General features: G+C 48.1%; 1 protein-coding gene across 2 annotated transcripts in view; it reads left to right on the top strand.

Moving 5' to 3' along the window:
- The window catches only part of cnpy1 (canopy FGF signaling regulator 1), a 39247-nt gene extending 17675 nt beyond the window's left edge, over window positions 1-21572 (top strand). For both annotated transcript variants that reach the window (XM_079243422.1, XM_079243423.1), the window contains exons 4-6: window positions 12968-13180; window positions 21292-21385; window positions 21470-21572. In XM_079243422.1, the coding sequence (XP_079099548.1) occupies window positions 12968-13180; window positions 21292-21385; window positions 21470-21510 (348 nt within the window). In that variant the 3' untranslated portion in view covers window positions 21511-21572. The remainder of the gene's footprint in view (window positions 1-12967; window positions 13181-21291; window positions 21386-21469) is intronic.
- The last annotated feature ends 2231 nt before the right edge of the window (window positions 21573-23803 follow it).

The following is a 23803-nucleotide window of genomic DNA, read 5'->3' on the forward strand; positions in this document are numbered from 1 at the left end:
TGTGACTACCTGAGCAGGTGTGGGATGTGACTACCTGAGCCGGTGTGGGATGTGACTTCCTGAGCAGGTGTGGGATGTGACTACCTGAGCAGGTGTGGGATGTGACTACCTGAGCAGGTGTGGGATGTGACTACCTGAGCAGGTGTGGGATGTGACTACCTGAGCCGGTGTGGGATGTGACTACCTGAGCAGGTGTGGGATGTGACTACCTGAGCAGGTGTGGGATGTGACTACCTGAGCAGGTGTGGGATGTGACTACCTGAGCAGGTGTGGGATGTGACTTCCTGAGCAGGTGTGGGATGTGACTACCTGAGCAGGTGTGGGATGTGACTACCTGAGCAGGTGTGGGATGTGACTACCTGAGCCGGTGTGGGATGTGACTACCTGAGCAGGTGTGGGATGTGACTTCCTGAGCAGGTGTGGGATGTGACTACCTGAGCAGGTGTGGGATGTGACTACCTGAGCAGGTGTGGGATGTGACTACCTGAGCAGGTGTGGGATGTGACTACCTGAGCAGGTGTGGGATGTGACTACCTGAGCAGGTGTGGGATGTGACTACCTGAGCAGGTGTGGGATGTGACTACCTGAGCAGGTGTGGGATGTGACTTCCTGAGCAGGTGTGGGATGTGACTACCTGAGCAGGTGTGGGATGTGACTACCTGAGCAGGTGTGGGATGTGACTACCTGAGCAGGTGTGGGATGTGACTACCTGAGCCGGTGTGGGATGTGACTACCTGAGCCAGTGTGGGATGTGACTTCCTGAGCAGGTGTGGGATGTGACTACCTGAGCAGGTGTGGGATGTGACTACCTGAGCAGGTGTGGGATGTGACTACCTGAGCAGGTGTGGGATGTGACTACCTGAGCAGGTGTGGGATGTGACTACCTGAGCAGGTGTGGGATGTGACTACCTGAGCAGGTGTGGGATGTGACTACCTGAGCCAGTGTGGGATGTGACTACCTGAGCAGGTGTGGGATGTGACTACCTGAGCAGGTGTGGGATGTGACTACCTGAGCAGGTGTGGGATGTGACTACCTGAGCCGGTGTGGGATGTGACTACCTGAGCCAGTGTGGGATGTGACTACCTGAGCAGGTGTGGGATGTGACTACCTGAGCAGGTGTGGGATGTGACTACCTGAGCCGGTGTGGGATGTGACTACCTGAGCCAGTGTGGGATGTGACTTCCTGAGCAGGTGTGGGATGTGACTACCTGAGCCAGTGTGGGATGTGACTTCCTGAGCAGGTGTGGGATGTGACTACCTGAGCCAGTGTGGGATGTGACTTCCTGAGCAGGTGTGGGATGTGACTACCTGAGCCGGTGTGGGATGTGACTTCCTGAGCAGGTGTGGGATGTGACTACCTGAGCCAGTGTGGGATGTGACTTCCTGAGCAGGTGTGGGATGTGACTACCTGAGCCAGTGTGGGATGTGACTTCCTGAGCAGGTGTGGGATGTGACTTCCTGAGCAGGTGTGGGATGTGACTACCTGAGCCAGTGTGGGATGTGACTTCCTGAGCAGGTGTGGGATGTGACTTCCTGAGCAGGTGTGGGATGTGACTACCTGAGCAGGTGTGGGATGTGACTACCTGAGCCAGTGTGGGATGTGACTTCCTGAGCAGGTGTGGGATGTGACTTCCTGAGCAGGTGTGGGATGCGTAAACATCTGGACCAAGCTGGTCCAGAACATCTGTCCTCATGTTTTCCTCTGAATCCTCTCTCTGTTTTTCATTTATTTCCTTGGAGAATCCTCCATGAATCAGATGTTGACCCCATGCGTTGTGTTGGTCTGATTTGGATCTCTGGGCCGTGACGGTGTGCCTCCTCCTGGGATGAGCTCCTCCTCCATCCTCAGCTGACACCAACCTCCACCTGTTGCATTGTTTGGTCCTGAGCCACAGAAGAAGCCAAACCTTGATCCCATGCCCTCTGGGCTCCCTCCTTTTCAGCAGCTTTTGACCCGGCGTGAATCGGAGAGGGAGGGATGTCACAGCTTAGATGCCATCAGTGTGGAGGATTTTCAGGTTTTAAGTCTCTGCTCTTTGGCCTTCTCACAGTAGGACTTCCTGGGGGCATGGGGCTGCTCCGTGGCACAAAAGTTAAATCTGCCTGTCGTAACAATGACACATTTAAGACATCTAAAGACATTGAACTTAGTTGGAGCAGCCAGTTGATCTCATAGCGACCAGTGGGAAGTCATGCATTGAGAATAGGAAGAGGCACAATGGCAGGTTGACACAGTGACACATGACAGCATACGGTCCGGAAGGAGAGCCAGGAGGCAGACTGTCTTCACCCCCCTGTGTTCAGACAGCACTGTCAGGTTTCTATAAACTGGTTCTGGTCTGGTGCTACCAAACAGCCCGTTCAACTCAGCTTCATTTAAACCTCACCAAGACCCTGGTCCAGTCCAGCTGTACTCCACTTCACTCCCATCCACTGTAAAAAATAAAAAATAACCACATTAACGGTGTCTGGTGTTTCTGCATGGAGAGTAAAGAGCGCAGAGAGGAGCCCAGTGCATCATGGGACGTGTCCAGCAGCCTGTAGCAGCAGGACTAAAGGGATGGATCAAGATCACCGAGCCAGATCTGACCAGAAGATTCACCAGGAGGGAAAGTCTGAAGATGAGCTGAAAGCTCTTCAGGATCATGTCGGGTTTATCTGCCCGACGTTCTCTCCTCTCATGCAGGCGTGTACCTCTGGAGGATGATACTTATCCGTACCTCAGCGGTCCGTGGTGGTCTTCAGACTGAAGACTGCCCAGGTGTTGGTTTCGACTTGTCCAGAAGAGCTCTGTCTGTCTGGTGGTTCTGCTGATGTACTGTTAACATGAAGAAGTGTGTGCCATGCTGGATCCAAATGAATCATTCTGATGCTCAGAACTGTCAGAAAATCTCTAATCAAGTGATGTTGAACAGCTGGTCTTTATTAGCATCCTACTGATTTCAGCGTCTTCGTCCTTAATTTCCAGGATTTTATTAGAATAAACTTTACAGGGTGAAACAAATCGGCCGTGACAGAAAGTTCATGGTGTTGTGCTGATGTAAGGAACATTAAACCCGACACATGGAAGGCTTGTTTTTAAGCTGACAGTCAGCATATCCTCCTCCTCTTCGTCGGAAGGACACTTTTCCCAAACCAGCATCGTCAGATCCAGATCTAATGATCGGGTTGTTTACATGAAGCATTTTAATCAGGTTGGGCTTTTAATTTGAATTCTTGTTTCCAAGGAAACGTGGCTAATCTGGGAAGTTTCAGTGGAGAACATCTTTAATTAGTTCTTATTAATAATGAGGAATGATGATGATGATGATAATTCATTAGGAGGGGAGGTGGTGGTGTTTGCAGTGTTGAGCTTCAACGGTGGAAAACACTGAGACACACTGACAGAAAGGAAATTTGACTCTTTTTGTCTCCATTTCTATGTTTGGTTAAAGAATCTTCATAAAGTTGGGGGGGGGGAAAACTTCTATTTCTTCCAGTTGCAGTTTAGTTTTCTCAGATTTATTTTTCCTTATGAGCTGATGAGTATATATAAAGTCTTCCATTTCAGATTTAATCACAACGGTTGTGTTTCCCTCCAGCTCGTTACAACCAGGTAGCTCCAGTTAATATTTCATCTTCATCCTGGACATTCCTCACATCTGAGAATAGTGAAAATTACATTATTTTTTTCTCCACATGGAGGTTTGATGACATTATTATTAATTTATGGGTTTTCATTGGCCCATATCAGCAGGACAATGGAGGTGAAAGGCCCCTGTCCAATGGGAGCTGAATGGAGGATAGCATCCCTAAGAAGCCTTTTCTCTGGATAACCGGTCACAACCCACCACCACCACCTCCCCACCATCCTCCCCATTCTTCAAACAACGCTGTGACTGACAGCTCCTTTTCACCAGCCTCCGACTGGCAGGGAAGGGCTTTAATTCCAAACCATTTTGTGGTCGGGCATGATAATGACTCAGAGCCAAGCCCGCGGGCTGAGATGGACCGATGTGGCAGGAAGAGGAAAGTCCTCTTTCTGTTTGTTTGGCTCATTTTTTATTTTCTTCTGTCATGTGATCTCAGTGAGACTAAGGCTTTCTTAGGTTGTTTTTAAACTTAGATTGAGGAGAAATGATGATTATTGTTGAAAGGCTTTGTGTTTTATTCAGCTGAACTCTGGTTTATACCTGCTTATACGCCATCATAACTCTTTAGAAATCATTTTTAGAAATTTAAGCTCCACCCTAAAATGAAGACCTTATTAACTGAAATGCTAAATGATTAGAGTACATTAATCTTTCTCTACATTTATGATGGAGTGGACACGGCGGGAGGACATGTAGCCTCCATGTCTCACCCAGAGACACTTCAGCATGTCGTCTCTGCCGCAGCAGGAATGACCTTCCAGTTTGTAGACAACTACTGCAAATGTCCAAATCTCTCAGCTGAATGAAAACATATTACATGTGGAAGGGCTACTTTTCTTCAGATTATTGTGATCATTTCTCATTTGTAACTGAACACACAACAGACTGGACAGAAATGTATTTCTTTTACTTGATGAAAATGTCCCTGCTGATGTCAAAGTCATCCCAGGCAGTATTTGATTGATAGGTGAACCTCATTGTTGTCATGACCTAGATCCCCCCGGTGTGTGCCCCCCCCCCCCCCCCCCCCCCCCGCCACCCTCCTCCCAACCTTTGGCCCTGTAACCGGTTCTGTCAACAGGCCCACTTCCTTCCTTCCTCCTGCTACGTGTTGTTAAGCTCCGAGTCTGTCTGCAGAGAGAAGAAAGAGGAGGGAGGAGAAGTTGGAGACTGAGACAGATGGCAGAGAGACTGTGGACCAGAAATGTGTTGTGATCAGGACCCAGTCTGCGGGATCTGGTCTGCGGGATCTGGTCTGCGGGATCTGGTCTGCGGGATCTGGTCTGTGGGATCTGGTCTGCGGGATCTGGTCTGCGGGATCTGGTCTGTGGGATCTGGTCTGCGGGATCTGGTCTGCAGGATCTGGTCTGTGGGATCTGGTCTGCGGGATCTGGTCTGCAAGATCTGGTCTGCGGGATCTGGTCTGCGGGATCTGGTCTGCGGGATCTGGTCTGCGGGATCTGGTCTGTGGGATCTGGTCTGCAGGATCTGGTCTGCAGGATCGAGGGGGACTGCAGAGCCCAGCACCTGTCCAGACTTGATTGCAGAACTGTTTTGTCACAAAGGGGCTGGGTGGGGGTGAGGAGCTGTAGTTACTCCAGGCCACAAGTCAGAGTGGGAGGCAGATGTTTATTGGGTCTGCAGAAACAAGAGCTGCACCAAGACCAGGTGTGGGATGTGACTACCTGAGCAGGTGTGGGATGTGACTACCTGAGCAGGTGTGGGATGTGACTACCTGAGCAGGTGTGGGATGTGACTACCTGAGCAGGTGTGGGATGTGACTACCTGAGCAGGTGTGGGATGTGACTACCTGAGCAGGTGTGGGATGTGACTACCTGAGCAGGTGTGGGATGTGACTACCTGAGCAGGTGTGGGATGTGACTACCTGAGCAGGTGTGGGATGTGACTACCTGAGCAGGTGTGGGATGTGACTACCTGAGCAGGTGTGGGATGTGACTACCTGAGCCGGTGTGGGATGTGACTACCTGAGCCGGTGTGGGATGTGACTACCTGAGCAGGTGTGGGATGTGACTACCTGAGCAGGTGTGGGATGTGACTACCTGAGCAGGTGTGGGATGTGACTACCTGAGCCGGTGTGGGATGTGACTACCTGAGCCGGTGTGGGATGTGACTACCAGAGCAGGTGTGGGATGTGACTACCTGAGCAGGTGTGGGATGTGACTACCTGAGCAGGTGTGGGATGTGACTACCTGAGCCGGTGTGGGATGTGACTACCTGAGCAGGTGTGGGATGTGACTACCTGAGCAGGTGTGGGATGTGACTACCTGAGCAGGTGTGGGATGTGACTACCTGAGCAGGTGTGGGATGTGACTACCTGAGCAGGTGTGGGATGTGACTACCTGAGCCGGTGTGGGATGTGACTACCTGAGCAGGTGTGGGATGTGACTACCTGAGCCGGTGTGGGATGTGACTACCTGAGCCGGTGTGGGATGTGACTACCTGAGCCGGTGTGGGATGTGACTACCTGAGCCGGTGTGGGATGTGACTACCTGAGCCGGTGTGGGATGTGACTACCTGAGCCGGTGTGGGATGTGACTACCTGAGCCGGTGTGGGATGTGACTACCTGAGCCGGTGTGGGATGTGACTACCTGAGCCGGTGTGGGATGTGACTACCTGAGCCGGTGTGGGATGTGACTACCTGAGCCGGTGTGGGATGTGACTACCTGAGCCGGTGTGGGATGTGACTACCTGAGCCGGTGTGGGATGTGACTACCTGAGCCGGTGTGGGATGTGACTACCTGAGCCGGTGTGGGATGTGACTACCTGAGCCGGTGTGGGATGTGACTACCTGAGCAGGTGTGGGATGTGACTACCTGAGCAGGTGTGGGATGTGACTACCTGAGCCGGTGTGGGATGTGACTACCTGAGCCGGTGTGGGATGTGACTACCTGAGCCGGTGTGGGATGTGACTACCTGAGCCGGTGTGGGATGTGACTACCTGAGCCGGTGTGGGATGTGACTACCTGAGCCGGTGTGGGATGTGACTACCTGAGCCGGTGTGGGATGTGACTACCTGAGCAGGTGTGGGATGTGACTACCTGAGCCGGTGTGGGATGTGACTACCTGAGCAGGTGTGGGATGTGACTACCTGAGCCGGTGTGGGATGTGACTACCTGAGCAGGTGTGGGATGTGACTACCTGAGCCGGTGTGGGATGTGACTACCTGAGCAGGTGTGGGATGTGACTACCTGAGCCGGTGTGGGATGTGACTACCTGAGCAGGTGTGGGATGTGACTACCTGAGCCGGTGTGGGATGTGACTACCTGAGCCGGTGTGGGATGTGACTACCTGAGCAGGTGTGGGATGTGACTACCTGAGCAGGTGTGGGATGTGACTACCTGAGCAGGTGTGGGATGTGACTACCTGAGCAGGTGTGGGATGTGACTACCTGAGCAGGTGTGGGATGTGACTACCTGAGCCGGTGTGGGATGTGACTACCTGAGCAGGTGTGGGATGTGACTACCTGAGCAGGTGTGGGATGTGACTACCTGAGCAGGTGTGGGATGTGACTACCTGAGCAGGTGTGGGATGTGACTACCTGAGCAGGTGTGGGATGTGACTACCTGAGCAGGTGTGGGATGTGACTACCTGAGCCGGTGTGGGATGTGACTACCTGAGCAGGTGTGGGATGTGACTACCTGAGCAGGTGTGGGATGTGACTACCTGAGCAGGTGTGGGATGTGACTACCTGAGCAGGTGTGGGATGTGACTACCTGAGCCGGTGTGGGATGTGACTACCTGAGCAGGTGTGGGATGTGACTACCTGAGCAGGTGTGGGATGTGACTACCTGAGCCGGTGTGGGATGTGACTACCTGAGCCGGTGTGGGATGTGACTACCTGAGCCGGTGTGGGATGTGACTACCTGAGCAGGTGTGGGATGTGACTACCTGAGCAGGTGTGGGATGTGACTACCTGAGCAGGTGTGGGATGTGACTACCTGAGCAGGTGTGGGATGTGACTACCTGAGCAGGTGTGGGATGTGACTACCTGAGCAGGTGTGGGATGTGACTACCTGAGCAGGTGTGGGATGTGACTACCTGAGCAGGTGTGGGATGTGACTACCTGAGCAGGTGTGGGATGTGACTACCTGAGCAGGTGTGGGATGTGACTACCTGAGCAGGTGTGGGATGTGACTACCTGAGCAGGTGTGGGATGTGACTACCTGAGCAGGTGTGGGATGTGACTACCTGAGCCGGTGTGGGATGTGACTACCTGAGCAGGTGTGGGATGTGACTACCTGAGCCGGTGTGGGATGTGACTACCTGAGCCGGTGTGGGATGTGACTACCTGAGCAGGTGTGGGATGTGACTACCTGAGCAGGTGTGGGATGTGACTACCTGAGCAGGTGTGGGATGCGTAAACATCTGGACCAAGCTGGTCCAGAACATCTGTCCTCATGTTTTCCTCTGAATCCTCTCTCTGTTTTTTATTTATTTCCTTGGAGAATCCTCCATGAATCAGATGTTGACCCCATGCGTCAAGCCCCCCCTGAATCCCCATCAGACATGTGAACGACACTGTTTTTTATCACCTAAACACATGTTTGAGTTTGAGTTCCAGCAAGCTATCTGTTTGGTTTCCATGGCGACGAAAAAGAGAGTTTTTTCTACATGGAAATCCTTGTGACGTTCCGGGGGATAAGGTTTGGTGATTGGTTACCTTCTACTGGTTAACAAGGGCATGTACAAATACATCAGGCGGGTGGAAAACGTGGGATAAAGTTATTTCCAACGATGGCTGGTGAGTTTACCAAAGAGAGACATCCTGCTGCATTCGTTGCTGTGGGTTGCTGTTTTCCACTTCGTTTTCAGGCTCTGATTCAGGTTCCAACATGTAGGGCTGGATACTATGTGTTGACATTGTAGTTTGTTTTTTTATTGAGGTCATATGAGCCTAATCCTTCTGTTTATGAGACGTTACAATGACGGTGAAAGCAGGTGCGGTGCGCGCTCCCGATGTAGTGCAGTGGCGGGAGGCGGGGCTTAATGCGGAAGAGTCTCAATCCACTCGTTTTGCCCGCAGGCTGATCTGACAGCCTACGGAGAGGGTCGGTCTGAAGTAAATAAAGCCATTTGTGACAATAACTCCATCAATCCCAGCCCTTCTGGTCTCAGAAATAAAAATAAAAAATAAAAATAAATTAGCCTGAAATGCACAGAATAGTTCCACTTTAAAGTCCATGCAAGTACCACCAAAGAAGAGATGCTACTCTGAACGTACCTGGTTCACGAGAGCAAAACTTTTCATCAGATTGCAGATTAAATCATATTTATTATTAGAAGGAAGGAGTTTCTCACCAGAATTGACATTTGAACTTTGTTTCATAAGTGAAGTCTCTTTAACCCAGAGGGGTCTGAGACTGTTGGGTTGGTTGAATAGTTTCACGTTCCCAGTTTTAAGCTTAGATAAATCACTTTGTGAGATTCAAACAGAAACTGGGAGAAAGTAGTTCCAAGTAAGTAATGCTACCTCTGTCTTCATACATGCTGAGACAACTGGAAGTAACAAGATCATATGTACAAACGTATTTATCTAATAAATATCTGGTTCGTTTAACATCATGTTACTGTTAGGCAGCTAGTTAGTGAGAGGAGGAACTGATCTGTTGGTCCTGAGGAGAGGATGCTGTGAGACCTGATTAATGTCAGCCTCGGACTGACTTTCCTGTTTAGGTTTGGTTACAAGAGGTTACTTCACCAGAGACGTAACCTGGATCTGTGATCGTGCCACCATGATCGGATCATGTGACATCTTAACAGTAACATTTAAAAAAAATGATGTCGGCTCACATCAAAAACTCTCTCATGGTTTTGGTTTCAGTTTGATGAAAACCAGAGATATGATGGTGGGAATTATATAATAATAATAATAATAATAACAATAATAATAACAATAATTATATATTTGAATTTATTGATATTGTAAAATTCTTCAGCATACCACTAGAGGAAGGATCTAACCACAGTCTGAGAACTATAGCATTATATTATCACTGTTACATAATGCTTTAACATTTTATATCCTGCATTCTTTCATTTTTGCAATAAAGAAGGATTTAAGGTGAAAATCAAGAAAGACAAGCGTGTATGTTCATTGGAGGATTTTTACATGAGCACACGTCCTCCTTGATCTCCTTCATCTTGAGAAGAAATATGCAATTTCAGAAAATCACCATAATTTTATTGGAATCCGTTAAAAGGAGACGGGGCGGCACTTCCGTTCAACACTCTTATCTTCCAGGCTCAATTACCTGACGGCGCGCCATGCGCACACACTCACGTTTTTACACACTGAGCTCCATGGACCACACAGTCACACACATCCCGTAACACCATCATATTTCACCATCATCGGTGATTTGTTGCAATAGTATCTGCTGTTGAACGGGCTGCAGGTGCTGCCAATGGTTACCTTGGCAATGCCACAACAAGAGACATTTAATAGTCCGCTCAGCCACTTCTTGTTTTTAACAGTAAAAACATCAGTAATTGATCTTATATTATTTCCTATGTGAGTGACCATGGTGTAAGCAGGATAATGCCCTCCAAGGTGTCCGTTATCAGAAATTAATGGACGACAACCGCTTTGTTGTTGGACGGTTCACATCTCCGCGAAGTCCAAAAATTTCTGATAATGGACACCTTGGAGGGCATTATCCCTTATAAGTATAATCAGAATCCACTTAAAAGTGAATGTGTATGGTCTCTCAGTTTCTAATATTGTTGTCTGGATGTTTCAGTCAATTCATTTTTGCTAAATAGTTCATTTAATTAAGTATTTTTCATTTTATTCATACAGGCTTAAATAGTCTTAAAATAATTTATAGCATGACCTAGCAAATAAAAATTTATCAGGTAGCACCGTCTGTCAGAGAGATGCCCGTCCTGCAGATTACATGATATGAGATAACAGAAGTTTACAGTTAGAAGTTTAATAAACATGATTCAGTGGACGTTTATTCGAGAATAAATTCCAAATCTACTTTTTAAAAAAGAATTGTTTTTCAAACATTTCTAGCTATTGATCTAATGTTTCTGAAAATGAAAAAATAATGAGACAAATCTGATATTCAACTTTTATGATTTTGGTTTTCAAATAAAGCATTTAACCATGTGGACAGAAAGAAGAGAAAATTGTGATTAAAATAAACATAAATAAATTGAATAGTATGAGAAAAAGAAAACTGTCGTAATGTTAAGATCTTTGCAGAGTTTTTGTTTTCATCACATTGTTTGTGGAAATGTTGTTTTTTTAAAATCTCTTTAACCTGTATTAGGTTGTATTTAAGTTTCAGCAGCAGTATGGAGGCAGTCGGCTCGGTAAAAAAGCAGCTGAAAATTACATACACTGAAAATTTACAAAAGCTTGATTCTCATTGAAGGTAAACTGGACTAAACTCCTCTTTGAACTGACTCTTATTGGTGTAGCTCTGACTCCTCTTGGTGCAGCTCCGACTCCTCTTGGTGCAGCTCTGACTCTTCTTGGTGCAGCTCTGACTCCTCTTGGTGCAGCTCTGACTCCTCTTGGTGCAGCTCCGACTCCTCTTGGTGCAGCTCTGACTCTTCTTGGTGCAGCTCTGACTCTTCTTGGTGCAGCTCTGACTCCTCTTGGTGCAGCTCCGACTCCTCTTGGTGCAGCTCTGACTCTTCTTGGTGCAGCTCTGACTCCTCTTGGTGCAGCTCTGACTCTTCTTGGTGCAGCTCTGACTCCTCTTGGTGCAGCTCTGACTCTTCTTGGTGCAGCTCTGACTCCTCTTGGTGCAGCTCTGACTCCTCTTGGTGCAGCTCTGACTCTTCTTGGTGCAGCTCTGACTCTTCTTGGTGCAGCTCTGACTCTTCTTGGTGCAGCTCTGACTCTTCTTGGTGCAGCTCTGACTCTTCTTGGTGCAGCTCTGACTCCTCTTGGTGCAGCTCTGACTCTTCTTGGTGCAGCTCTGACTCTTCTTGGTGCAGCTCTGACTCTTCTTGGTGCAGCTCTGACTCCTCTTGGTGCAGCTCTGACTCTTCTTGGTGCAGCTCTGACTCCTCTTGGTGCAGCTCTGACTCTTCTTGGTGCAGCTCTGACTCTTCTTGGTGCAGCTCTGACTCTTCTTGGTGCAGCTCTGACTCCTCTTGGTGCAGCTCTGACTCTTCTTGGTGCAGCTCTGACTCTTCTTGGTGCAGCTCTGACTCCTCTTGGTGCAGCTCTGACTCCTCTTGGTGCAGCTCTGACTCTTCTTGGTGCAGCTCTGACTCTTCTTGGTGCAGCTCTGACTCCTCTTGGTGCAGCTCTGACTCCTCTTGGTGCAGCTCTGACTCTTCTTGGTGCAGCTCTGACTCTTCTTGGTGCAGCTCTGACTCCTCTTGGTGCAGCTCTGACTCTTCTTGGTGCAGCTCTGACTCTTCTTGGTGCAGCTCTGACTCTTCTTGGTGCAGCTCTGACTCTTCTTGGTGCAGCTCTGACTCCTCTTGGTGCAGCTCTGACTCTTCTTGGTGCAGCTCTGACTCTTCTTGGTGCAGCTCTGACTCCTCTTGGTGCAGCTCTGACTCCTCTTGGTGCAGCTCTGACTCCTCTTGGTGCAGCTCTGACTCTTCTTGGTGCAGCTCTGACTCTTCTTGGTGCAGCTCTGACTCTTCTTGGTGCAGCTCTGACTCTTCTTGGTGCAGCTCTGACTCTTCTTGGTGCAGCTCTGACTCCTCTTGGTGCAGCTCTGACTCCTCTTGGTGCAGCTCTGACTCCTCTTGGTGCAGCTCTGACTCCTCTTGGTGCAGCTCTGACTCCTCTTGGTGCAGCTCTGACTCTTCTTGGTGCAGCTCTGACTCCTCTTGGTGCAGCTCTGACTCTTCTTGGTGCAGCTCTGACTCTTCTTGGTGCAGCTCTGACTCCTCTTGGTGCAGCTCTGACTCCTCTTGGTGCAGCTCTGACTCTTCTTGGTGCAGCTCTGACTCCTCTTGGTGCAGCTCTGACTCTTCTTGGTGCAGCTCTGACTCCTCTTGGTGCAGCTCTGACTCTTCTTGGTGCAGCTCTGACTCTTCTTGGTGCAGCTCTGACTCTTCTTGGTGCAGCTCTGACTCCTCTTGGTGCAGCTCTGACTCTTCTTGGTGCAGCTCTGACTCTTCTTGGTGCAGCTCTGACTCTTCTTGGTGCAGCTCTGACTCCTCTTGGTGCAGCTCTGACTCCTCTTGGTGCAGCTCTGACTCCTCTTGGTGCAGCTCTGACTCCTGTTGATCCTCTGGACTTGTTTTAAGAGAGCTTGAATTTGGTACACACTGAACCGGACTTGATCTTTCAGTCCAGTAGATCAGTGTGGACTCTCTCTGGGTTCTGTCCAGGTCTCGTTCGCTCGCTCAGAGACCCACCTCAGCGAGCTCCTCGATGGGGTCTGTAACAGTATGAGTGACTATGCCCTCCATGTGGATCCGGACACCCAGCTGAAGCAGTACATGAGGTTTGCTCCCAGAGGCAGCGGAAGCACAGAGAACTTTCCAGACTTCAAAAACTTCCAGTTTGATGGACCTGAAGCATCCAACAAACTCAAATTTGCCGTGAGTAAAAGACCACATTTTTGGTCACTTTCACAGATTGATAAAGCCAAAATAAAGTTTATTTATTTATTTACTTTTGTCTTGTCCAGCATTTAAGCAAGCAGAATGATGATCTGGAGACTGTGTTCTGCTGACCAAATGTGCTTTACCTGGATTCTTCTTTTTATTCTTCTATTTATTTTGTATATTGTTTGTATTAAAAAGTTTGTACTGCTGGACCGGACTGGAGAGGATCGAGAAGGGACAGAAAGAGAATCAAAAAGAATCGAAAACAGAAAAGAGAAAGACAGAAAGAAAGAATGAGAAAGAAAAACATACATACATATGCATATACACACGGACGTATACACAGATACATACAGGTATTCGTCCTCCTGCAGGGTGAACATGATTCCAATGAGTATATGTGTATACATATACTCATTGGAATCAAGTTCACCCTGCAGGAGGACGAAGTCATTACCTGTCAGGAGAACCAGAAACTCACAAGGTAAATCAGAAACATAGAAAGAAAACTAGCTGCTGTTTATTGGCAACAGGTCCGTAACATGACTGGGGATAAAAGTGTAAAGACTGTCTACTTATGATATATATTACCATCAAAAGATTCTGGGAAATAGCAGAAATCTCTGTGCGCATAGGACACGGCTGGACATATTTTATTGGAACTTTATGTGAAAGACCAACACAACACCTGACCATTGTTTGGGATTATGCAGTTCAGAGTACTCACCGTTTTCAGAGGCAGCCGGAGACACCGGAGTTTAGAGAATGCCGTCAAGCTGAAAAAGGTTTCATTTGGGATTAGTAACAGCGAGTCAAACGGAGTGCAGCTTCAGCAGACACCGCAGTAAAAGTGAAGGTATCGGAGGAGTTGGTGTGACCAGGGAGAATGACTTCTGCACGGCTTGAAGGAGATTTTGGTCCACCATCCAGCTGCTCAGGTGTGAGAAACACTGTGCTATCAACACCATGGGATGCTGCTGACTTCGACTCAGGATGTTGTGGGTCAGTGAAAGAAATAGCTTGAATACCTCCTCAATCCCACAAACACATCTTATCTCCCATCTACAGGGCTGAGGTCACCGAGATACTTAAGGGATGAGATCCGACCAGAGTTCCTCAAGGCTCTATGGAGACGAGGGTCCGTCGGACAGTCAAACCTCCGACTGAACCTCGGACTGAGGAGTAGAGGTCGACCGATATGGGTTTTTTAGGACCGATACCGATTATTAGTGGTTAGAAGAGGTCGATAACCGATATTTGGAGCCGATATTCATTTGCAGTAAAAGTGTAAAAATTGGCATAAAAAAATTGAATAATGCAAACACTGAACTTCATTGTAATGCCTAAAGCATGTTTATTGAATGACACAAATAGAAAATAATAGCTCCAGAAGTGCCTGAATTTCCTACACTCAGAAACATCTTTTATAAAGTTGAATAAAAGCTTAGATAAATGAGTCTCTGAATTTTTTCCACAGAAAATACAGTAAAATTAAATAACTACAATGACTTGTCTTTGTTTTAAGTTCAAACACAACAAAAATACACAGAGTTCTCAGGCTCAGCAGCACCTCTTGTAAAGTTAAATAAAAACTTAAATAATAGCTCCCTGAATTTTTTCACAATAAATAAAATAAAATTTCAATATAACTGAAATTATTTAACTTTGTTTTATCTTCAAACTAAAATAAAAAGTGCAGAAGTTTTCAGACTCAGCATTATCTCTAGTAAATACAAATAAAAACTCGCTAATGTTAGTAATCACTGCTGGTTTAATCTCAAATAAAATAAACGGTGCAGTGAAACAGTAATATGATGGAAAAGATGCAAACAATATTTCCATTTGCAATTAGCTAATAAAACGTCTAGATTTATTTTGTTCCCGGCTAACGCTGCTAGCTAATGACAAGCTAAACAATAGCGTTAGCTAACAATAACATGAGGAGCTCGTCTTATGTGTGAAGTTGTTTCCTGCTGTCTAAACATTTTTAGTGTATAAAAACTGTACTTTTGTAATTACAATAAAGTTTAAAGATTAAAAAACCCTTTAAGGTAAATTTATATTAGCTTGTTAAACAAATCCAAACAAGACTCGGGGCCAATCGGAGGCTTCTTCCTCTTCAGTGCTTTCAACCAGCGCAGAAGCACAGTTCTTCTTTTTAGCGAAAGTTTGTGAAAATGAACTGTTTTGCCCTCAGCCCGAACTCCGTAAAACTCAATTTTACATCCGGGAGCAACGCAGTAGTGCCCCGCCTTCTGCCTCCTCTGCTCTTTTAGTTCACAAGTCTCTATTGTTCACTCTGTTGTCTCTCTTAATTTGATGCGCACAACGGGACTCTCATTAGGACTGCCAAACCAACCAACCCCGTGACGTCACCGTTTACGGAACTGCAAGATGGCGGCGCTCTTACTACAAAAGATAAAACTAAACTACGGTTTTCTTGCATATGTTAATATTTTTCACGTTTGGAATATTAATATTGATGAGATGATGACTGACTCTAGTAAATAATGTTAGTTTGCTTAACTGTTTCATTTCCACTTTAAACCCAGCAGAACAGTGGACCAGCTCGACACACTTTGGAGTTATTGTAATATTGTGAACGAGAGTTCACCCAACCGTTTGACATGTGTTATGTAGATTTGGAAAAGGCTTTTGACCATGTCCTCCTGCAACTCCTGTGAGTGGTGCTTTGGGAGTACGGTTAATAGACCCCTTTGTACGAGGTATCTGGTTCCTGTATGACCAATGCCAGAGCTTGGACTTGGCCAAGGCTGCCTTTGATTCTGTTCATAATATTTATGGACTGGATTTCTAGCTGCAGCTGAGGTCTTGAGGAGATCCAGTTTGGTGTCCTCATGATCCGGTCTCTTTTTGCACATGATGTGGTTCTCTTGGTTTCATCAGCACTGGCTGGAGCGATTCACAACTGAGTGTGAACTAGTAGGGATAAATCTGAGACCATGGTCCCTAACTGGAAAATGGTCAAGTGTTCTCTCAGGGTTGATAAGGAAATCCTGCCCCAAAGTATCTTAGGGTATTGCTTACGCTGATTAAACCAAGGAGGTGGTGGTGGATTTCTGCAGGCACAGCCACACTCCGTCTGCACGGTGAACATCCTGGGAACAGACATGTTAAGAAGTCCTACAACTTACCTTAATAACATTTTGGACTGGACACTCAACACAGATGGTCTTGTGAAGAAGGGCAACAGCAGACTGTTCCTACTCAAGTAGCTGAGGTCTTTTGGAGTACAGGGGCCACTCCTGAGGATCTTTTATAACTCTAATGGCATCTGTCATCTTTTATGGAATATGGAATAGTAAGCAGTCTCACCGACCAAGACAAGAGGAGAATGGACAGTCTGGTGAAGATGGCCAGCTGGAGTCCTGGAATGCTCCCTGGACTCAGTGGAGGTTGTGGGTAATGGGAGGATGATGTTTTCATCCATGTTAAACAACTCATCCCACCCTCTTCAGGGTGCTCTTGTCAGCTCCTTCAGTGAGAGAGTGCTTCATCAACACTGTCTGAAGGTAAGGTACCATGGATCTGCTGCTGTAAGAATATACAACAAACATGATGCTTGTTAGTCTGCAGACCTGTAGTCAGTATACAATGAAGAACTGACTTATCACTGGGCTCTGCGTGATAACATAACTATAATTCATTCACTGTTCCACACACAATTCAAACCTGAAGTATTATATATTTCCAGTATATATACTCAGGCAAGTACCTCTCTGTACTATGTACAGGTATACTTACAGTTATACTTACAAGTTTAACACCATTATCTGGATTGCTGTCGTATCCTTTTCCCTTTTTCTTATATTCTATATTATCTCTATTTTATTCCATGCCTAGCGCTTTTACCTGTGTGTTTTCTTTTGCTGCTGTTGTGCCTTGAATTTCCCCGCTGTGGGACAAATAAAGGAATCTGAATCTTGAATGAGTGAGAACTAAACTCTACATTAAAGATGGCAAGGACCTTGGTCCTTGAGGGGCTCAGAAAGAGCTGCTACTCAACTCTATTCCCTCTCCCTGAGCCGTCACCTTATCATAGTGGAGGGGTTCATGTGTCCCGAAAATCTTAGCAGCTATGTTGTCTGGGGCTTAATGCCCCTGGTAGGGTCACCCATGGTAAACAGGTGTCTAGGGGAGGGACCAGACTAAGTACGGCTCACTGACACCTATGATGACTACAACCATGGGCATAAATATTCCCTTGCCCGGACACGGGTCACTGGGTCCCCCTCTGGAGCCAGGCCTGGGCGTGGGGCACGGGATCGAGCGTCTGGTGGCCGGGCCTTCGCCCATGGGGCCCGGTCAGGCTCAGCCCAAAAGGGTTACATGGGCCCCACCTCCTGTGGGCTCACCATCTGCGGGAGGAGCCGTAGGGGTCGGGTGCAATGTGAGCTGGGCGGCGGCAAGGGGCGGGGACCCTGGCGGTCCGATCCCCGGCTGCAGAAGCTGGCTCTAGGGACGTGGAACGTCACCTCTCTGGTGGGGAAGGAGCCTGAGCTTGTGCACGAGGTTGAGCAGTTCCAGCGAGATATAGTCGAACTCACCTCGACGCATGGCTTGGGCTCTGGAACCAGAACCCTCGAGAGGGGCTGGACCTTCTTCCACTCTGGAGTTGCTCATGGTGAGAGGCGCTGAGGAGGTGTGGGCATTCTCATCAGCCCCCAGCTTGGTGCCTGCACGTTGGGGTTTACCCCGGTGGATGAAAGGGAACCCGTCCCTCCGCCTCCGGGTGGGGGGACGGGTCCTGACTGTTGTCTGTGCTTATGCACCGAACAGCAGTTCAGAGTACCCACCCTTTCTGGAGTCCTTGGAGGGAGTGCTGGAGGGTGCTCCTTCTGGGAACTCCATTGTTCTGCTGGGGGACTTCAATGCTCACGTGGGCAATGACAGTGAGACCTGGAGGGGAGTGATTGGGAGGCATGGTCCCCCCCCTCTGAACCCAAATGGTGTTTTGTTATTGGACTTCTGTGCTCGTCATGGATTGTCCATACCGTGGACAACGTTGCTTGTTGAATATGAAACTTGAAGAGCACTCAGAGAGAGGGAACCTCTGCCAAGCACAAAGAATCCTTTTTAAGTTCCTGGATCGGTGATCCAGATCACAACCAAAATTTAATCAGTTCTTCATTTTTACATTTCCAACAACTCTTGAAATGTTTATAAAAATCCGTCCGTAACCTTTTGAGTTAACTTGAGCAAAAAGACGCCGGGAAAACATAACCTCCTTGGTGGAGGTAACACCCGGGTTCATTGTACATAAAAGCAGACATCGCCCCCCCGCAGTGATCCCTCCCCGCTGCAGACCTGCTTCTCCTGGAGGATGTATGGACCTGACGAAAAAGAAGTTTTTTCTTGTTCTTGCAGCCTCGAGAACAAGAACTCAGTTGTTGCTTTTTGTGGAGTATGTAACAAGCTTAACTACCAAGCTCTGACACCTGTCATACAGAGATCGAACAGCTCGTACAAGGGGGTCCGGTACACCATACTCCGCGGCAGGGTGGGTCGTGCAAGGTCCGAGTGTTTTAATGCCACATGTAAAAATGTTTGTACTTTCTCACCACGTCGATCCGCTGTTTTATCAAAACAATCCGTTTTACCTGCAACAGCAAACACACGGAAGCAGCAACTCTGCTTCCTGTTTCTCTGTGTTAACCACGCCCACTTAACATGCCCGACCAATCACGATACTTCACGGAGCACGGACAGTTCCAGATGTGTCAAGAACTGTCTTCAAACAACTGTGAGACTGTGAGAACAAAATGAGAACAAAATTACGTCATTTTCTTCTCAGAGACTCGAGAACAAAAAAGTTCTCGCTTCTCGTGGAGTATGTAACAGGCTTAAGTTGGATTTCCGGTGAGGGTTGGACTCCGCCAAGGCTGCCCTTTATCACAGATTCTGTTCATAACTTATATGGACAGAATTTCTAGGTGCAGCCGAGGTGTTGAGGGGATCCGACTTGGTGGCCTCAGGATTGGGTCCCTGCTTTTGGCAGATGACGTGGTCCTGTTGGCTTCATCTGGTCGTGATCTCCAGCTCTCGCTTGATCGGCCGAGTGTGAAGCGGCTGGGATGAGAATCAGCATCTCCAAATCTGAGACCATGGTCCTCAGCCGGAATAGGGTGGATTGTCCTCTCCGGATCGGGAGTCAGGTCCTGCCTCGAGTGGAGGAGTTTAAATATCTCGGGGTCTTGTTCACGAGTGAGGGAAGGATGGAGCGCGAGATCGACAGACGGATCGGTGCGGCGTCTGCAGTAATGCGGACTCTGCGCCGGTCTGTCGTGGTGAAGAAGGAGCTGAGCCAGAAGGTGAAGCTCTCGATTTACCAGTCGATCTACGTTCCTACCCTCACCTATGGTCATGAGCTGTGGGTCGTGACCGAAAGAACCAGATCTCGTATACAGGCGGCTGAAATGAGTTTCCTCCGCAGGGTGGCCGGGCTCTCCCTTAGAGATAGGGTGAGGAGCTCGGTCATCCGGGAGGAGATCAGAGTAGAGCCACTGCTTTACACTTTCTTCATCCTAACTTAATTTAAACTCGACTTTGGCGTGTGGAGGATGGTTTTGGAGGGTTGACTAAATGTGTGTGTGTGGGCCTGTATGTGTTAAGGTAGAGGGTGGACTTCAGGGTGTGTGTGTGTGTGTCTGTAGGTATGTGTGTGTTGATGGTGTGATGGTGGGAAGTATATGTGAATGTACTCGTGTGTAGGCGACAAGGGACTGCAGAATGTCCTCGTGTGGGGTTGTCTCGTGGGAGTGTGGAGGCCGGATCAACACCTGTCAATCAAAAGGACACGCCCCTAAATATGCCGAATTTCTTGATTAAATTACTTTTAAACGGGTGAGTTAGAAAAAAATTCACTCCCCCCACAGTTGTTATGAAGGTAAATATGACCTATTAAACCTAAAATGTTTTTTGTAGCAGGCTGTAAACATGTTTATTTATACTTTAAACTTGTTTATTTCTGTTGTACACATGTTTATTTCTGCTGTGAAGTTGGTCTTTTTAACATGGGAGTCTATGGGGATTTGCTCTGTTTTGCAGCCCCTAGTGGACGAAGGGGGAACTGCAGTTTTATGCATTTCAGCATTGGGTTTACGTTTAACTGCCGGAGGCTGAAGCTTGGGTTGGGGGGTGGGTGTTGGTGCCCGGGGAGTGGCCTGGCTGCTGCTCAGTGGCGGTCTGGGTGTCCTGGCTCTCCATTGGTGTTGGCTGGGCCCTCTCCCTGCGGGGGTTATTTCTGCTGTAAACATGTTTATATCTGCTGTAAACTGATATACCAGCCTTTGCTGGTCCAGAACTGCTGGGGTCTGTTCCCCTGACTGTGGGGGACTCTGGCTGGCTTCTCCTGGCCTGCCTCTTGCCTTTATGTGGGCGGAGCCACATTGTGTGGGCGGGGTCACATTGGCATGATCTCTCTTCTCTGAACACGTTCCACTCTGCATGTTCTGCATGTGACACAGTCACTGAGTCGTCTGCTGGTTTATTCACTAACAGCAGCTGGTTTTCTTTCTGTGTTTCTGATTTAGCTTGTTCATTTCTGGTACTCCTGACAGGCGATGGTTTCATCCTGCTGCGCTCTGTCTGACTCTTTCTGTGATGCCTGGGAGAGTCATCAAATGCTCCTCCAGGTGTCTCTGATTCGTAGCAGTTACTTTTCCAGCCTTTTGATGCTCCTGTTCCAGCTGTTTAAACATGTGTTCATGCATCAGACTGACAATCAGCTCATATTTTCCATCAAAGGATAAAATGTCTCCGTTTTACCATTTGATCTGATTTTTATCTTCTACTGGGAATAAAATTTGGGCTGATGAGATTTGAAAATGATTGTACTTTGGTTAAATAGACGTTTCACACAGATTCACAACTTTTTACATCTTAGGTTTTATTGGCAGTGGAGGTTAAATGCAGTCTGCTCCTCCGAGGTAATCATGTATAAAATGTAAGCAGCTGATACTGATTCACCTGATCTGATGGTTCTGGGGACGTAGGTGTGTGACATCGCATGCCCTTCATGGTAGAAAATGTGTGTGTGTGTTTTCTCCAGCTTACCCTGTGGTGTGTTTGTGTCTTCCTGTCAGTGTGAAACAGTGGTGGAGGAGCTGGAAGACGCCTTCATCTCGGCATTCAGCGAGAACAGAGAGGACATGCAGGAGTTATGCAGCAGAGTTTCCGGTAGAGACTGCTAGAACCAATGAAGAACCTTTCAGAACCAAGCTTCAGATTCCAGTCTGACCTGTTTTTCTCTCGTCTTTCCAGGTTTCTGTTCGGACAGCAGCCGTGCTGTTGATGAGTTGTGATCGGACCAGATGCATCACAGACTTTAAGACTTTGATAAAAAACAGTTTTTTGAAACTTAGTTGACAATCTTTGTAAGGAAATAAAGAGATGTGTGGATCAGTGTCCAGCTCAGTGATGTCAGGTCAGCTTGGGCTGATGGTGTGTTCCTGTTTATAATCCCATCTGCACACTCCCACCTATCTGACCCCACAGAAGACTTAAATCATTCAAAATATCCACATTTGTAGTTTATGTAATGTAAGCAAGAAATCTCAGGATTTAAGGATCAGTTCTACTTTTCAGACATTTCATATTTGTGATCATGAAAAAGACAGTGTGTGTATTCAGGTAAAAAACAAGCTAGTGAAGTTAAAACACGTGAAGACATCCTGTCCGGCTAGAGAGGCTCCTCTTTTCTGCTGGGTGGGTCAGGAAGTCTCTTCTCTTACAAACTAGCAGGTGTAGAGGATGAAGTAACCCCTAACACATCTGTCATCTGATTGGATTGGAGCCCGCAGCAGCCGGTTGATGATTGGTCAAAGCCTGTGCGCTGACATGCTGAGAGGAAAAGCCAACTGAAGCTCATCTCCATACTGGGCCTGAAAGTTTCCGCATGGCTGAGTTTTCAGCAGGGCTTAATGATGGAAAGCAGAAGGAGGTCTAAAGATTGTGAAAAATGTGTGAAGACCGAAGATGTCCTGTGTTTAATATTAAACTTCACAGAATCAAGAGGAATCTCTGTGTGCACGGGACAAGGCTGGATGCTGCCTGCGTTAAAAGCAGGCATAATTCTCTACTGGAAACCAGTGCATGGACTCAGGAAGCTTCCAGAAACCAGTGTGAACCCAGTTCATGCAGGTTAAAGCTCCATCATATGTGAAGAGGATCCAGAAACACGCCGTCTTCTCTGGACCAAAGCTCATTTAAAATGTTCTGAGTGGAAACCTGGATGAAGATGTGGAATAGTTTGTGGACAGCATGGACGGCGTGTCCTGCAGACTAAAGAGGAGAGGGAGCATCCAGCTTGTTATCAGCCTGCATCTCTGATGGGATGGGGTTGCATTAGTGCCGATGGCGTGGGCAGCTTCCACATCTGGGAAGCTCCATCAATGCTGGAACATCTGCTCCCATCCAGACAACGTCTCTTTCAGGGAAGACCTTCCACCATGCTGGACCACATCCTGATGGTGGAACAGGAGAACCGGTCCAGCTGGACCACATCCTGATGGTGGAACAGGAGAACTGGTCCAGCAGGACCACATCCTGATGGTGGAACAGGAGAACTGGTCCAGCAGGACCACGCTGGACCACATCCTGATGGTGGAACAGGAGAACTGGTCCAGCAGGACCACGCTGGACCACATCCTGATGGTGGAACAGGAGAACTGGTCCAGCAGGACCATTCTGGACCACATCCTGATGGTGGAACAGGAGAACTGGTCCAGTAGGACCATGCTGAACCACATCCTGATGGTGGGACAGGAGAACTGGTCCAGCAGGACCACGCTGAACCACATCCTGATGGTGGAACAGGAGAACTGGTCCACCAGGACCACGCTGGACCACATCCTGATGGTGGAACAGGAGAACTGGTCCAGCAGGACCACATCCTGATGGTGGAACAGGAGAACTGGTCCAGCAGGACCACATCCTGATGGTGGAACAGGAGAACTGGTCCAGCAGGACCACACTGGACCACATCCTGATGGTGGAACAGGAGAACTGGTCCAGCAGGACCACGCTGGACCACATCCTGATGGTGGAACAGGAGAACTGGTCCACCAGGACCACGCTGAACCACATCCTGATGGTGGAACAGGAGAACTGGTCCACCAGGACCACGCTGGACCACATCCTGATGGTGGAACAGGAGAACTGGTCCAGCAGGACCATGCTGAACCACATCCTGATGGTGGAACAGGAGAACTGGTCCAGCAGGACCATGCTGGACCACATCCTGATGGTGGAACAGGAGAACTGGTCCAGTAGGACCATGCTGAACCACATCCTGATGGTGGAACAGGAGAACTGGTCCAGCAGGACCACATCCTGATGGTGGAACAGGAGAACTGGTCCAGCAGGACCACACTGGACCACATCCTGATGGTGGAACAGGAGAACTGGTCCAGCAGGACCACGCTGGACCACATCCTGATGGTGGAACAGGAGAACTGGTCCAGCAGGACCACGCTGAACCACATCCTGATGGTGGAACAGGAGAACTGGTCCAGCAGGACCATGCTGGACCACATCCTGATGGTGGAACAGGAGAACTGGTCCAGTAGGACCATGCTGAACCACATCCTGATGGTG

This window comes from Telmatherina bonti (assembly GCF_933228915.1).
Source record: "Telmatherina bonti genome assembly, chromosome: 7".
In the NCBI taxonomy this organism is placed as follows: Eukaryota; Metazoa; Chordata; class Actinopteri; order Atheriniformes; family Telmatherinidae; genus Telmatherina; species Telmatherina bonti.